Genomic DNA, 13741 nt, shown 5'->3' on the forward strand with positions numbered 1-13741 from the left:
TTACGCGCACCACGACTAATCCCCACGGCCCACTGAACATCCTGCAAGCCCAGTGAGCAGGTAAGGCACCGCGGGGGTGACAGGCGTGCATGGTGAGGTTCGAACCCAGGTGCGGAGGAAGGGGACAAGCTCCTCCCACCGCTAGGCTAGAACCTTTATTTTAGTTGCAGACAACCTTGGTCCGTCCAAGGTGCGTTCTTAGTAAGATCTATATTTCAACCTTATTGGTCTATCCTAGATATTCAAAACTACCGACAGGATTTTATAAATATTTATTAAAAATGAAAAGGACGGCCATTTTCATATTGATTTATAGCATATTAAACTACGATTTAGTAGACTGGACCTGCCCTCAAAATATCTCTTCTTCAACTACAATATTATTATGGTTCACCTAGTTGGGAATTGCATTAATTTTAATGCTAGTTTGGTAACATGATTGTGGGAGAGATTCACCCGCAATCACATTAATAAATGTTTGGTAAGCAAATAAAATTACTTTCATTGGATAGAATCCATGTGACATTGTAGGTTTCAGATAACTAGTATTTTGCTACTTCTCATTTGAAAAAAACATTAATAGTGGAGTCATGCTTTATTGTTACATTGTTAACTAAAATAAATGTGAAGTAGTATTTTGCTACTTTTCATTTAGAAAAAACATTAATAGTGGAGTCATGCTTTATTGTTGTATTGTTAACTAAAATAAATGTTTTTTTTTTAATTTTAAAAAATCAGTGCGAGTGAATTCATTGTTCACATAAAAAGTTTAGGTTTTTTTTATGAGAAACTAGTGCAATTAATTGATTTCACTCAAACTATTCACGTGAACGTGAATAATATATTTTTTTTGTTTGTTAAAAAAAGTAATTTAAGGTGAATTAAATTTCAATTTTATTCCCGATAATATTTTATCTAATTTTATTTCATGCTAAAAAAATCATGAAAACTGTAATTCTTGTTGAATGAATTTTCTACGTAATGAAATTGTAATTTTTTTTAAAAAAATTAAGTTTTACTTGAAAAACTAGTATTTAATATTATTTAATAACACTATATAAATTAGAAAGATATCGCATGATGACGTAGTATTTGTGGAATTTGATTGCAATTCCAATTATGTTCTTGCTGGATCCGACCTAGTTAAAAAAATTTAGTTTTTATTTTTATTTTAATTGTATTTTATTCAAAAAATTAGAAGGAAAATTAGAAGGATATCGCTTGATGATATAATAAAAAATTCAGTTTTTATTGTTGTATTTTTAAGAAACTATGAAAAATATAGTTATTGTTGGATAGATTTTGTATATGATGACATTACATATAGTTTAATGGAATAATAAAAAATATTTCATATCAATATTATTTATTTCATGATGTAATAATAGTAGTTAAATCTACAATATTTAAATTAAAAATATTTTTTAATTATTTTATAACCTCATTTTGAAAAGCATTTTTTTAACCAAACATATTAAACTATTTTTTGTTCAATCTCAATTTCAACTACAATTTTAACCAAATATATATTATTTCAAACCAACTTTAATTAAAAATATTTTTTATAAAACAACTTTTTAAAAACCACAAGCACTGTAATACCTAAACACTAATAATTGAATACCTAAACACTAATAATTGAATACCTAAACACTAATAATTGACTGCTGCTATTCTATCAGATAGAGCATCCGATCCTTTTTTTTTTTGTTTTCAGTTGGAAACAAGTTAATTATGAAATATTAACAGGTAATATGTGCAGCAAAAGACCACTAAACAACACGGTTTTCTGAAGGAACAGAAAAATATAATCAAAGGATTACGGATGACCTGTCAAGTTATTTAAGTCATTTTTTGAGCACCACATCATATTTTATTGGTCAATTGATTGCATTTGGACTAAAGGTTTATGGCCGAATTTGAGATGATTATGTATTGTACTAATTTAATTATAAGCCATAATTTGGCTTTTAATGGTGAAAGTTTCACGGAAGCTGTTGAAATACATGGTTTATCGTGGTAGGATTACACTGGCGTACAGGTCACCACTGCGAATCTGTATGCAGTACTTCTTGGTAACAAGAGTGCTGTCAAAGGTGGAAGTGGCAAGGTTGTGGATAGCATGCCCAATGACAGGATCTTCTTGTACTATTCTGATCACGGAGGTCCTGGAGTTCTTGGTAAGTTTTTTCAGATTTTTTGATCATGTGGTTCTGGTTCATTTCTTAGGCCTAAATATATCAGTTGCTATCCCATCCATAACAACAGCACCCTTTCCCTCCAAATTTGTTCCCTGTTTTTTTAATCAAGGTTTTGGAAAAAATGCCACAGAGTTTTGGGAGAAAATTGTAGCTCACTGACCTGTACCATGTGAATATAGGGATGCCAAATATGCCTTTTCTATATGCAATGGATTTCATTGAGGTTTTAAAGAAGAAACATGCATCTGGGAATTACAAGGAAATGGTAAAGAGACCATTAATTTTTTTCCTCACAATTCAGTAATTCTGTACACTGCCATGGAAATTGACAAACATTTGATTGCTGACAAGCTTTTGTGTGTACACAGGTCATGTATATAGAAGCTTGTGAGAGTGGGAGCATCTTCGAAGGGATCATGCCCAAGGACATAAACATTTACGTGACAACAGCATCAAATGCGGAAGAGAGTAGCTGGGGTACTTATTGTCCTGGGATGGAGCCATCTCCACCTCCAGAGTATGTCACTTGCTTAGGGGACTTGTACAGCGTTTCTTGGATGGAAGATAGGTGTGTACGATAATGGCTGCTTGCTATCCTTATCATTTACTACATAAACCAAACTCAGTTCATTCTTCTTCGACAGTAGTTCACAAACATTAATGAAGGTCCCTTTCTGAGGAAAGCTAGAATTTGTTAGTTTTTATTTTTTATCAACTCTTTCTTTTCCTGCAGTGGAAAACACAATCTCAGAAGAGAAACAATAGAGCAACAATATCATTCGGTAATGCCGACAATTATCGTTAAATGAGGATTTCTACACTCAGCTTAATATAAATTGGCGCTGGTGTAATGCAAGATTTGTTTTTTGTTTACGCAGGTGAAGGAGAGGACTTCCAATTACAATACGTTCACTTCCGGATCCCATGTGATGCAATATGGGAACGAAAGCATCAAAGGAGAGAAGCTTTATTTGTACCAAGGTTTCGATCCTGCTAGCGTAAACTTCCCTCCAAACAATGTCCACATTGGTGGGCGTATGGATGTTGTTAACCAGAGAGATGCAGAGCTTGTTTTCCTCTGGCAAATGGTAAGTGCAGATCTGGGAATGACGCAGGTAGTACTTTTGGGACGTAACAATTTATCTTTCCCGCTGCGCTATAATTTTGTTTTGTGCCGTCCAGTACAAAAGATCCGAGGATGGTTCAGAAAAGAAGACACAAATCCTCAATCAGATTAAAGAGACTGTGAGGCATAGAACTCGGCTGGACAGCAGTATGGAATTGATTGGAACACTATTATTTGGACCTAAAAAAGGTTCCGCCATGCTTAAATCTGTTAGGGAACCCGGTTCTCCCCTAGTAGATGACTGGATATGCTTAAAATCGATGGTAGCATACAAATGCCTGTTCAAGTCTTTCCTTGCTGCGCATTCACTGTGTTATCAATTACTAACAACATACTAAACTTCGAAAATTCCAGGTTCGACGGTTTGAAACACACTGTGGATCATTGACGCAGTATGGCATGAAACACATGCGAGCATTCGCTAACATTTGCAATGGTGGTGTCTCTCAAGCCTCCATGGAGGAAGCTTGTATCGCGGCATGTGGCGGCCACGAATTCGGGGACTTGCGTCCTTCAGACCAAGGTTACAGTGCTTGAAGTACTGTAGAAGGAGCTCGAGCATGTTAGATTAAATTTGTTACTACGCATAATATTAGATGCTTTAATTATCCCTCTGTGGTCGCATTTCCATGCCCAGGTGTTCTAAGTTTGTAGTATTTGTTACTACAGGTCATACAAATTTCCAACTAATCTACGTATGTGGCTTGTGTGCCTTGTTTCCCATAAAACTTTACTCGAGATCTGTATCCGGACTCACCTTTGAAATTATTTTTCAAAGCCATATACACTCCGTTAGTTGTAAGTTGTTAATGTTACGAGAGGAATTGTTTGTTAATTTATAATTTAATCATTTGAAGCATAAACAAGTTTGATTCCCCATTCGATTATTTGGTTGGTGACCTCTCACGGCAACTGTGTGGTAGATATTAAGGCAAATGCACCTCTCACTAGCTAATATTAATCAATAACATTCATCACCAACTGTGACATGATTACATTAATCAAATGATTAGCCACACTAATTTTTTCATCAATTGATTTCATAGATCTAGAAGCATGTATAAATACACTGCAATTTTAAGAGGAAAAAAAAGAAGTCAATCAAAGACCAAGAAAAATTACTTTAATTTTTTTTGTTTTGATGTGATGTACTAATATAAAAATAAATTTTAAAAAATAAAAAATATTTATTTAATATATTTTTAAAATAAAAACACTTTAAAAAAATCACCCACGAACGCCCTTTTAATGTCAAACCTATCAACCTAAATTTTTATTTTTCACGACTTTTTGTCGCTCACCTAGAAGAGTTGCCAGCCGGTGTAACTTAAGCAGCTCAGATGCACGCATTTTGAAAATCGGTATACGACTAATTGATTTTTTAAAAAAGAAAAAAAAATGATAAATATCACGAAAGTACCATTTTGTAGACTATTCGTGAATAGAAACAAGAACACGTCTCATGATAATTTCATCAACTTTCTCTTGATTTAGAGTTTGATATTCTCCACGGCTTGCTTTGTATTAACTCTCTGGGTAATTTATGACATGAAATCTTAAAATTAAGTGTCAGAAAATTTAGAGTTTGATATTTTACACAGCTTCTGTAGTTAAATCTTTCGTTAATTTGAAATTGAAGAACAATTAGTCAGATTATTGGCACAACGACCTTTTTCTTTATTTTTATGCCTGCTTTATTTATTTATTTGAAAATAAAACAGTATCTCTCGACCGAGACAAGAAGGTTCATAAAAGTATAAATTCATATATCTAGTTTTGTTGGTAATTAAGATGGGTTGCTAGGCTAACCTTACTTTTGTTGCTTTAACTTTGAAAAAAAGACGGGAGAGGAATGAGTAGCGGAAATTCATAACTGTGTGTGCGCGCACAGAATATAAGAAAATATTAGTCAGAGAACAATAGCAGCTACTCCATGATCCAACTAAATTCTTTTATAAATCTATAATAAAATAAGAAGAAAAGACAAAGTAACAATACCAGAAATTTAGTGAATACTAATGGAATTTTTTTTTGTCTATTAACTGTGATGAATTTTACTAATAGACTTTTCTATTATTATATATATTAGTAAACATCGATAAAAATATTTTGTTAATATATATCAAAAAAATTATAATGAAAAAAAAAATAAAAAAAACATGAAAAGTACAATGATGTATAACTTTTATTTACAAATTTACCAACAAAATTAACCCGATAATAAAGTTCATCCATAAATATACTGACAAAAATAATCTCTTGATATATACCGATAAAATTATGAATGATATTATAGTGAGATTCAAAAGGCAAAATATATAATGACATGATACTTTTTATAGATAGAATGACTGATGTTATGTCCAATAAAATAAATCTATTGGTAAATCCATCAGTAATATTTAATTTATGATCTAGTGATCAACTATCCTCTCCCCCTCCAATTTCTTCTTCTTTCTTATGCATTTTTTTCCGCAACAAACAACCGCGCCCTTTAATCTCAACACAATTTAACCCATCACAACAAATTCAGCTACTATTACACTTAGTTTGTTAATATTTACATTCTAATTCAAATTTTATTGAGAATTTTCTACTTTAAGTAAGCGAATCTATCATTTTTTTATTTGAACACGATTTTTAAATGTTAACTTTTTTGTATGTTTTTGTAGCATATGTATCTTGTTTGAGTGTTTACTTGTTTTATAGTTTTTTCTCATACAATTTTGTTATATGGATTTACGATTTGTATATTTAGATTATGTAAAATTGTATTTGTTTGTAAATTGATATAACTTATGTTGAATTTTTATCTTCATGTTTTGTAAAGAAATAAATAATGACTTATTTAACAGGTTTATTTTTATATTTTATCAATTTTATTGTCAAATTATAATTTTTGATAAATGTGTAAAAATTTGAATTTATGTAAATATGTAATTGATAATGAATTAAGAGAATTATTAAAATAGATTGAATTAGATTGAGCTAAATCAATATTTTTGTAAATTTATTTAGTAAACGTAGTTTATAAATATAAGTTGTCATCATTATTTAAATAGATTTGATATACGTAATAGATAATTTTTCATTAATGTATCGAGATTCACCGTAAAGATTACGGAGAATGGATTATTGTAATAGGGTTCAAGGTTTCATTAATTATACACCATCTAATTTGAGAAATATTAGTGAAGGTGGTATTAGATATTCATGCAAGAGGTGTAAAAATAAAAATTTATTGATCCAAATGTTATAACAATGCATCTTCTACAAAAAGTGTTCATGGAGAAATACATAGGTTGATATACATACAAAGAACCATATGTTACTCACGATACCATAGTAGAGAGGATGATTGAGTCAACTTCTAGTGATAGCGACGTGCATGGAGTTGTAGATGACAATAATAATTTTTATATAAATATGGTTATGGATGCAATGAAAATGAATTAAGATCATGCTGATCAATGTTCAATCATAGATGAAGAATTTAATATAGACACAACTAGGTTTTTAATCTTTTAAATATTTCAAAAATCATTATGAGATAGTTATACAAATCAAAGTAAATTATTGGTTGTTGCATAGGTGTTTACTATTAAGTCAAATCATGTGTCGAGTGATGTCGGTTATGATAAAATTGTTGAATGAACGAGATGCATTTACCTTAAGGAAAGAGGATGAAAGAGAATTTCATTGTTGTTATTTTTCAGTCCTTTTTTCATTAGAAGAGAGAGAGAAGTCATCAGATTCCAATGATGAGAAAGAGAAAAAAAAATTACGATGATTTCGGCTACAAAACAAGTTAAAATTTGTGTCAATAGGTTTCATTAAATAAGGAGAGTCATATAATGATTGTTTTAAACTTGTCAATTTTCCCTTTAAATAAAAAAAAAATAACAAGCCCAAGTGCATAGCCCTAGGTTTCAAGGCCCATACATCTAGGCTTTTCCTTTATTGATAGTTCTTTTTTTTTCTTCCGATTAATACCTTTAGTGTCTTTTTTAAAACATTTTTAAGATTTTTTTTTGTTTGTACCCCTCCAATGTCATTTCCTTTGATTATTTAGTCTTTTTTAAATAATAATTATTTTTTTAATTATATTGGATCTTTAATTTTCTATGAGGTTAGTATGATTTATTTGAAACTTTTTATAATATTTCATACAAATTAAATTTGTTTTTAAAAATTAAAAAATATACATTTTTATGATATTTTTAATGTGTACAATCTTATAAATTATTATTTTCCTTTTATTTTATTCAATAAGTTCTATGTGTTTGTCGATTTCTATTATAAATTGATTTTAATAAATAAATTTATTAAACACAACTGAATAAATAATTAGTATTGTGCTTATAAATATCTTGATTTATATTTATCTTTTAATTTTATTTATATTTATCATCAATTTTTTTATCAAGTTATTCTGACATTATGATTTTATGATTTAGGATATATAATATACACATGTAATTTAGACATATCTAATCTCTAAATGAGGAATTTTATGTTTTAACTTGAACATACGGAATTTAGACATATCTAATCTCTAGGTTATGAATTTTATGTTTTAACCCAACTTTATTCGGGATAAGTTTTTTTTAATTTTTATTATTATCTATCTTTTTATTATTAAATTAATTAAAATTTAACTTGATTATTAAATTTTTCTTATTTTTTTTAAAATATAATGTTCTCCTAAGTTTTTTTTCTGGTAAAAAAATTTTGATCAGCTCGCTTGCTGAGCACAAATCTAGGATATCATTAAAAGCAAATCATTTCACTTCTTCTATTAATAAAAACTATTGGAATCGAATTTTCCCAAATGGAAAATAAAAATCTTCGTGGTACAAATTCAATCCCCACCAATGACACGAATGTTACCAAGACTCATGGTGCCTTCTCGGTAAACTGTAACCTCTACTTTTTTGGCAATTATTCCATGCGGCAATCCTCCCCTTTACCTTCTCAAACTCCGAATACCCACACGGTAAAGTGATCCCACCCGAATGATTATACCCGTATACCCGCTCTGTTCCCTTTAACAGCTCTCCAAAGAGTGGGTGATTGACGTAGATGACAGGCACCAATTCCCTCTTCGTATCTCCATCTGGTTGTCCCACGTACACAGCCATGTGTCCTTTAGGTACCTCCATCGGTTTCGCGTGGCCCAATCTGATGTAACCCGGATCCGAATGCGGAAAACAGAGAGTCTGAGCTCCACGCTGCAGAGATCGAGCCATGTCCAGGATTTTGGAAATGGAGTTGAAGGACCTTCTTGGGAGGTCCATGGAACTCAAACTGGCAGGTTTTCTTCTGGGTCGGGCTATCCATTTGAAGAATCTTGCTAGTTTCTTGCGTCCAATCCTGAAACCTCTAAGCCTTTTCTTGGCGGTCAAAGTGAAAATCATGAAATCTGAACAGACGGGCGACCTTAAAATGAAGTTTTAAGAACAGAGTCTTTGGTGTTTCAGTTACACACGTCCGGCTACAGAAAAAAACTGGACTTCAAGATCTTCTGTTTTTGGTGTTCGGAGAATCAAGTTGTCGACAGGCAGGCTTGGCCTATGGTGTGCATATATAGCGTGTGTAAATGCGCTCGCGCGCGCGGATTACGTTGTGAGAAGGCAGATGTGGTCGGTACGCGGTTGCGAAGTGCAGACTTTAAGTGGGACATTGAGGGCTTGTGGTCTCTGATAAAAGAAGTCAACAAAATTAAGAAATAGGTGGAAGTGATTATAGAAATTAGCCGAGACAGGGGAACTGTAGGGGGTCGGGGTCAGCTAAATGAACGTTCCGATGTTTTCCTGGCTTCAGGGTGTCCCGGGAGGAAAGACTGAGTTTTGGCTTGGTTGATTAGTTAATTTGATTAATTACTTAAAAATCAATTAATTGTATAATAAATTATGAACAAGTGCATCTATAGAGAAACAAGCTTATCTCTTGGGCATGGATTGTCGAGGTCCTCTGGGAGATTTGCGTGTGCCATTAAAACTTGAAGGTCAACATTTTGTACTGGTTGTGTTACGGAAATTGGGGATTTGATCACAACCACTCACTCATGAAAGGGTGTTTAGCAGTGCATTTGAGAAACGATTCTAAAAAAATTTAAATTGTTTATTTTAAATTAATATTTTTTTTATTTTTAAATTATTAATATACTAGTTTTAAAAATAAAATAATATTATTGACATACTTTTTTAAATAAAAAATACTTTAAAAAACCCGTTATAATTACAAGAATGTTCAAAAGTGAAAAAAAAACCTCTTTAAAATTAAAAATTATCAAATAAAAAAATAAATCCAACCCTTTAATTTGAACTTAGTAAATATGTTTCTTCCTTTTTCTTTTTTTTTCCTTTAAAAACAAAGGTTTGAATTCAAAACCTCATGGAAAGAAAGAGAGATAAGATGTGGCTTTTTTTAATGCTTAAATCTATTTTAAAATTGATTTTAAAAAATTTAATATTTTTTATTTTTAAATAATATTTTTGATATTTCTATATTATTTTGATATATTAATATCAAAAATAATTTAAAAAAGTAAAAAATATTATTTTAATATATTTTTAAATAAAAAATACTTTAAAAAATAATAATTACTACACCCTCAAATAACATCCTGTGTCGCTCTTTAACATCCTGTGTCGCTCCTTTTTTTCTTCTTCTTATAAGAATCTCCCCGTTTTTCTCTTTAGCTAACTTTATATACTCCATAGAATTCCTACTCTCTATATTTTTTTTTGTTCTTTATTTTCTCTTGTCCTATCATTTTAAGTTGCTAGGGGAATAGGTTAATAAAATTCATGTTAGTCCCTCACCCCCTCCTCAATTATCATTATACTCATTAAATGTTTTATTTGTTTGATTTTCTTTTTTTTTCAATTTCTTCAGAAAAATTGTAAATACAAAAACAATAAGAAAAAGAGTAAAAAATTATAAAATGGCTGGAAATTGATCAAATTGTGTTGAAGATACATTTTAAAGAATTTTATATATTTTTTCATTGTTATTTTTTAAAATATATTCAAAACAGGGGTGAAAACCAGTTACGGGTGAAAACTAGTTACGACAATCTATATATATATATATCATATCCACGCTATTCAGGTAAGGTGACTATTGAAAAACAATTCATTCATTTGAATTGATTTAAATTGGTATCTATTGAATTCAAGTTAAATAGTAATCATGGCCTCCTTCTATTTTACCCTCTTCTAGCTGTTGATTGAATTGGTTTTTCTTTTCCTCCGCTTTTTTTTTTTAATTTTATTGTTATGTACGCGGCTGGAGCCTAAAAATAGAGTCCATAAGGGCAACAACAGATCTAATTACACATTCCATCCTCTCCTTCGCCACAAACATCTTTCCACAAGTCGTTCTTCGTCAAATCAAGAGGCACAAAAAAGAAACAGGGTTGCGCACACACACACATGTACCAAGAGTTGCTGCACAACATTTTGCTTCAATATCTACAAGAGTAATATTCACAGACCAATCGCTGTTAAGCATATGAACTGTGTACTTCAAAAGAGAATTATTAGCACCAATGCCTTCGAATAGCTTGGCACTAACAAGCTGCTAGGCAGTAGTGGAACCAACTTCCAGATGAAGAGCTCTGACTCCGTAATCTCAAGCAATTTGAAGACCAGATTGGAGTTGTTTTAGGAGGCCTTAATTGTAGAGTTTTACAGCCTAATTAACTAGCGAAAATGGCCCTTACTTGCATCTAACTCTCCTTCCAAAAATAAGAGCATGCTCCACAGGAACAATGTATTTCTTTTTTGATAGACAATGGCCCTTACTTGCATCTAACATGTCTGGAGTTAATTAGTGTTCGATTGGTGCATCTAATACCCGTTTAAAACAAGAAATTGCAAATTAACAACTGGCCAGATTTTATGAGACAAGCAAACAAAATCTGAACTCCTGTCCTTCCGTTGTTCCCGGAACTTAAGCTCCGTTGAGACTAAACATAGTATACATGTTCCCTTGTGTATTTATCTACTTGCAAAGAAACTACCTTCATGTATCATCCATTGTTAATTAACAAAACCCTACAATAAATGCTCGCACAAACCACCAATATCTATTACAGCGAGAATCTAGCTAGTAGTGTTAATCTTGATTAACATTACATAAGATAAAATTAATAGACTTTGCAATCTGGACAGTATATCTATCTGATTACTGTCTATAATTTATTTGTTAAGAAAATAAGTATTTATATTGTAATTAGATTTTGTCTTGCTATCAAGCCACGGAGACAATGTATTCAGATGCGTCTGCTGGAAAGACTCCGAGCTAGGGTACACGAACAACAGGATTGTATCATGTTCTATATAATGGAGGGTATGGATTAAGATACATAAAAAATATACAGCTCAAATTAAATTGATGAAAGAAAACTGTGACTTGAGAACAAATTTTATTCCTGGATGGGGTATTCATTAATGTAACTTCCTGACATCGGTTAATAGAACATGGCTAAATCAATCTCGCACGGGACAAGATTCATGCCTTACTCCTCGTTTTGTTTTAATTTCTTTCATAAGCTTCGTTTATCAATAATTCCTTTTTAATTGGATTCTGAATAAATTATCTTCACCAAACTTAACCTAAACTGATAAGTTTATAATTTTATTTTTATTTTTATTTTTATTTTTATTTTTATGGGACAGCCTCTCTCTGAAAATTAAATCTTGGGTAACAACAACCTAGTTGTGCTATAACATGCCAAAAGGGTTTTTACCGTTGTTTGTTAAGCGGCTGGCAAGCCCCAATAAATTAAACACCTCAAAGTTCAAGGCTCAAGAGACTCTTTGGCGATAGTGGTGCCACCAGAGTTCCCTTATATGTAGTTAAGTTTGCATCACTTCATGATTTTCCTAGCCCATTAATTAAGTGCCAGTTAGGAGCTAAGTGGTGAATGAGCTTTCAGGTTCATCGATGAAGTTCCTGAAAGCCCATTTGAAGAGGCTATGTATGTAGGGGGGTTAGCAATCAAAATTCAAAGGGCCTCCTTAATTTAAAATAGAGCAGGGTTCCCGATTCATGCCCCTTCTGTAGAATTTACTCATGGGATTGATTAAAGATCCAACCTTTTAGTAGACATGTGTCGGCATATTTTGGCCGAATGATACTTGTAACACATAAGCTATGTTTGATTGGGTAATGCCATACTTTTGTTCGAGGAATTTGGATTATGTACTCATACTTGGCTTGTTCGTTCTCATTAGTATCACCAACTATAACATGATTGTGAGAACCACTCCAATAACTCTTCTAACTCACCTAACAACATGGTATCATATGTATTTTTTGGTGGAGATGAAATTAAGCTGTCATTGAGAGGTGGTGATCCATGTTTTCTCCAATCCGTTTTTGATTGCTAAAAAGTAAAACATCCCATGCCATGCCGAACTTCTCCCTCTAATCACTACAAGATAAAAGCTTTATAATTTGATTCTATTTTATAGCTCTAAAAAAGAGGCTAAAATTGTTTAAAGTTGATTTCACAAATACAAAAATTACAGTCGATACCAGGCATAGTTACCATACATCAACATGACAAAATATTCATTTTCATCTTTTGAGATGTTAGGGTATATAGGTTGTGACTAGTGACTAGTGACTAGCAGGGGGAAGAAGAACGACTGAACAAGCTGCACATCTCCTTTTGGGTTCAGGTGTGAACACAAACATGAAGCATAAAGCCTTATAAAAGGATTCTGTACTGGTGACCTTATCTATAGAAGCCCCACAACCACAACAAAGCCCTACGATGATTGCTTCTTCTTCAACTGTAACTGCTTTGAGGGACAGACAAATCCTCCTTCTTTATACATGGTGCACCTAATTCTCTAGAAAGAACAGTTCACATTGGCCTCGTAAAAGGCTGTTGCCTGTAAACCATAAATGAGTGCCCATATCCAAGGGCTTATACATGGTGCACCTAATTCTCTAGAAAGAACAGTTCACATTGGCCTCGTAAAAGGTTGTTGCCTGTAAACCATAAACGAGTGCCCATATCCAAGGGCTTGGAGGAAAAGCAACAGACATGGCAACCTGGATTATTGGCGAGAGAGAGAAATGTGAGCTTTCAAACTGCACGTATCTGCTTTGCAGTTGGACCGCCTAAATGAGCACATCGTTTCATTAAATAATTACACATAAATCTAGAGAGGTTCTTAGGTTTAGTTTTCTCCACATTTTCAAAGCTTTGTCTTAATCCAAAAGAACTCTATACTTATCCTGATCATTATGGATACTGTACATAACCGTGCAGGGATATATGTGCCATCTACAAACCCAAGAATAGCAAAATGATCCTTCTAAGGGCCTACAGTACTACCATTAATTAGAACAGATTGATGCATTAGAGCTGTTTTATTTTGCTGATCATCTA

General features: G+C 32.2%; 2 protein-coding genes across 2 annotated transcripts in view; one reads left to right on the plus strand and one right to left on the minus strand.

Moving 5' to 3' along the window:
• Window positions 1-4190, plus strand: part of LOC105132252 (vacuolar-processing enzyme-like) — a 5525-nt gene extending 1335 nt beyond the window's left edge. Inside the window, exons 3-9 of the mRNA XM_011035619.1 lie at window positions 2024-2180; window positions 2381-2466; window positions 2570-2769; window positions 2935-2983; window positions 3080-3289; window positions 3384-3590; window positions 3682-4190. Of these exons, the coding sequence (XP_011033921.1) occupies window positions 2024-2180; window positions 2381-2466; window positions 2570-2769; window positions 2935-2983; window positions 3080-3289; window positions 3384-3590; window positions 3682-3864 (1092 nt within the window). The 3' untranslated portion in view covers window positions 3865-4190. The remainder of the gene's footprint in view (window positions 1-2023; window positions 2181-2380; window positions 2467-2569; window positions 2770-2934; window positions 2984-3079; window positions 3290-3383; window positions 3591-3681) is intronic.
• Window positions 4191-8149: 3959 nt separating this feature from the next.
• Window positions 8150-9077, minus strand: LOC105132253 (uncharacterized). The gene has a single exon (XM_011035620.1). The coding sequence runs from the start codon at window positions 8742-8744 to the stop codon at window positions 8214-8216; it is 531 nt and encodes a 176-aa protein (XP_011033922.1). The 5' UTR covers window positions 8745-9077; the 3' UTR covers window positions 8150-8213.
• Window positions 9078-13741: the final 4664 nt, after the last annotated feature.

Source organism: Populus euphratica, unplaced genomic scaffold (assembly GCF_000495115.2).
Source record: "Populus euphratica unplaced genomic scaffold, PopEup_1.0 scaffold39.1, whole genome shotgun sequence".
NCBI classification, from domain to species: Eukaryota; Viridiplantae; Streptophyta; class Magnoliopsida; order Malpighiales; family Salicaceae; genus Populus; species Populus euphratica.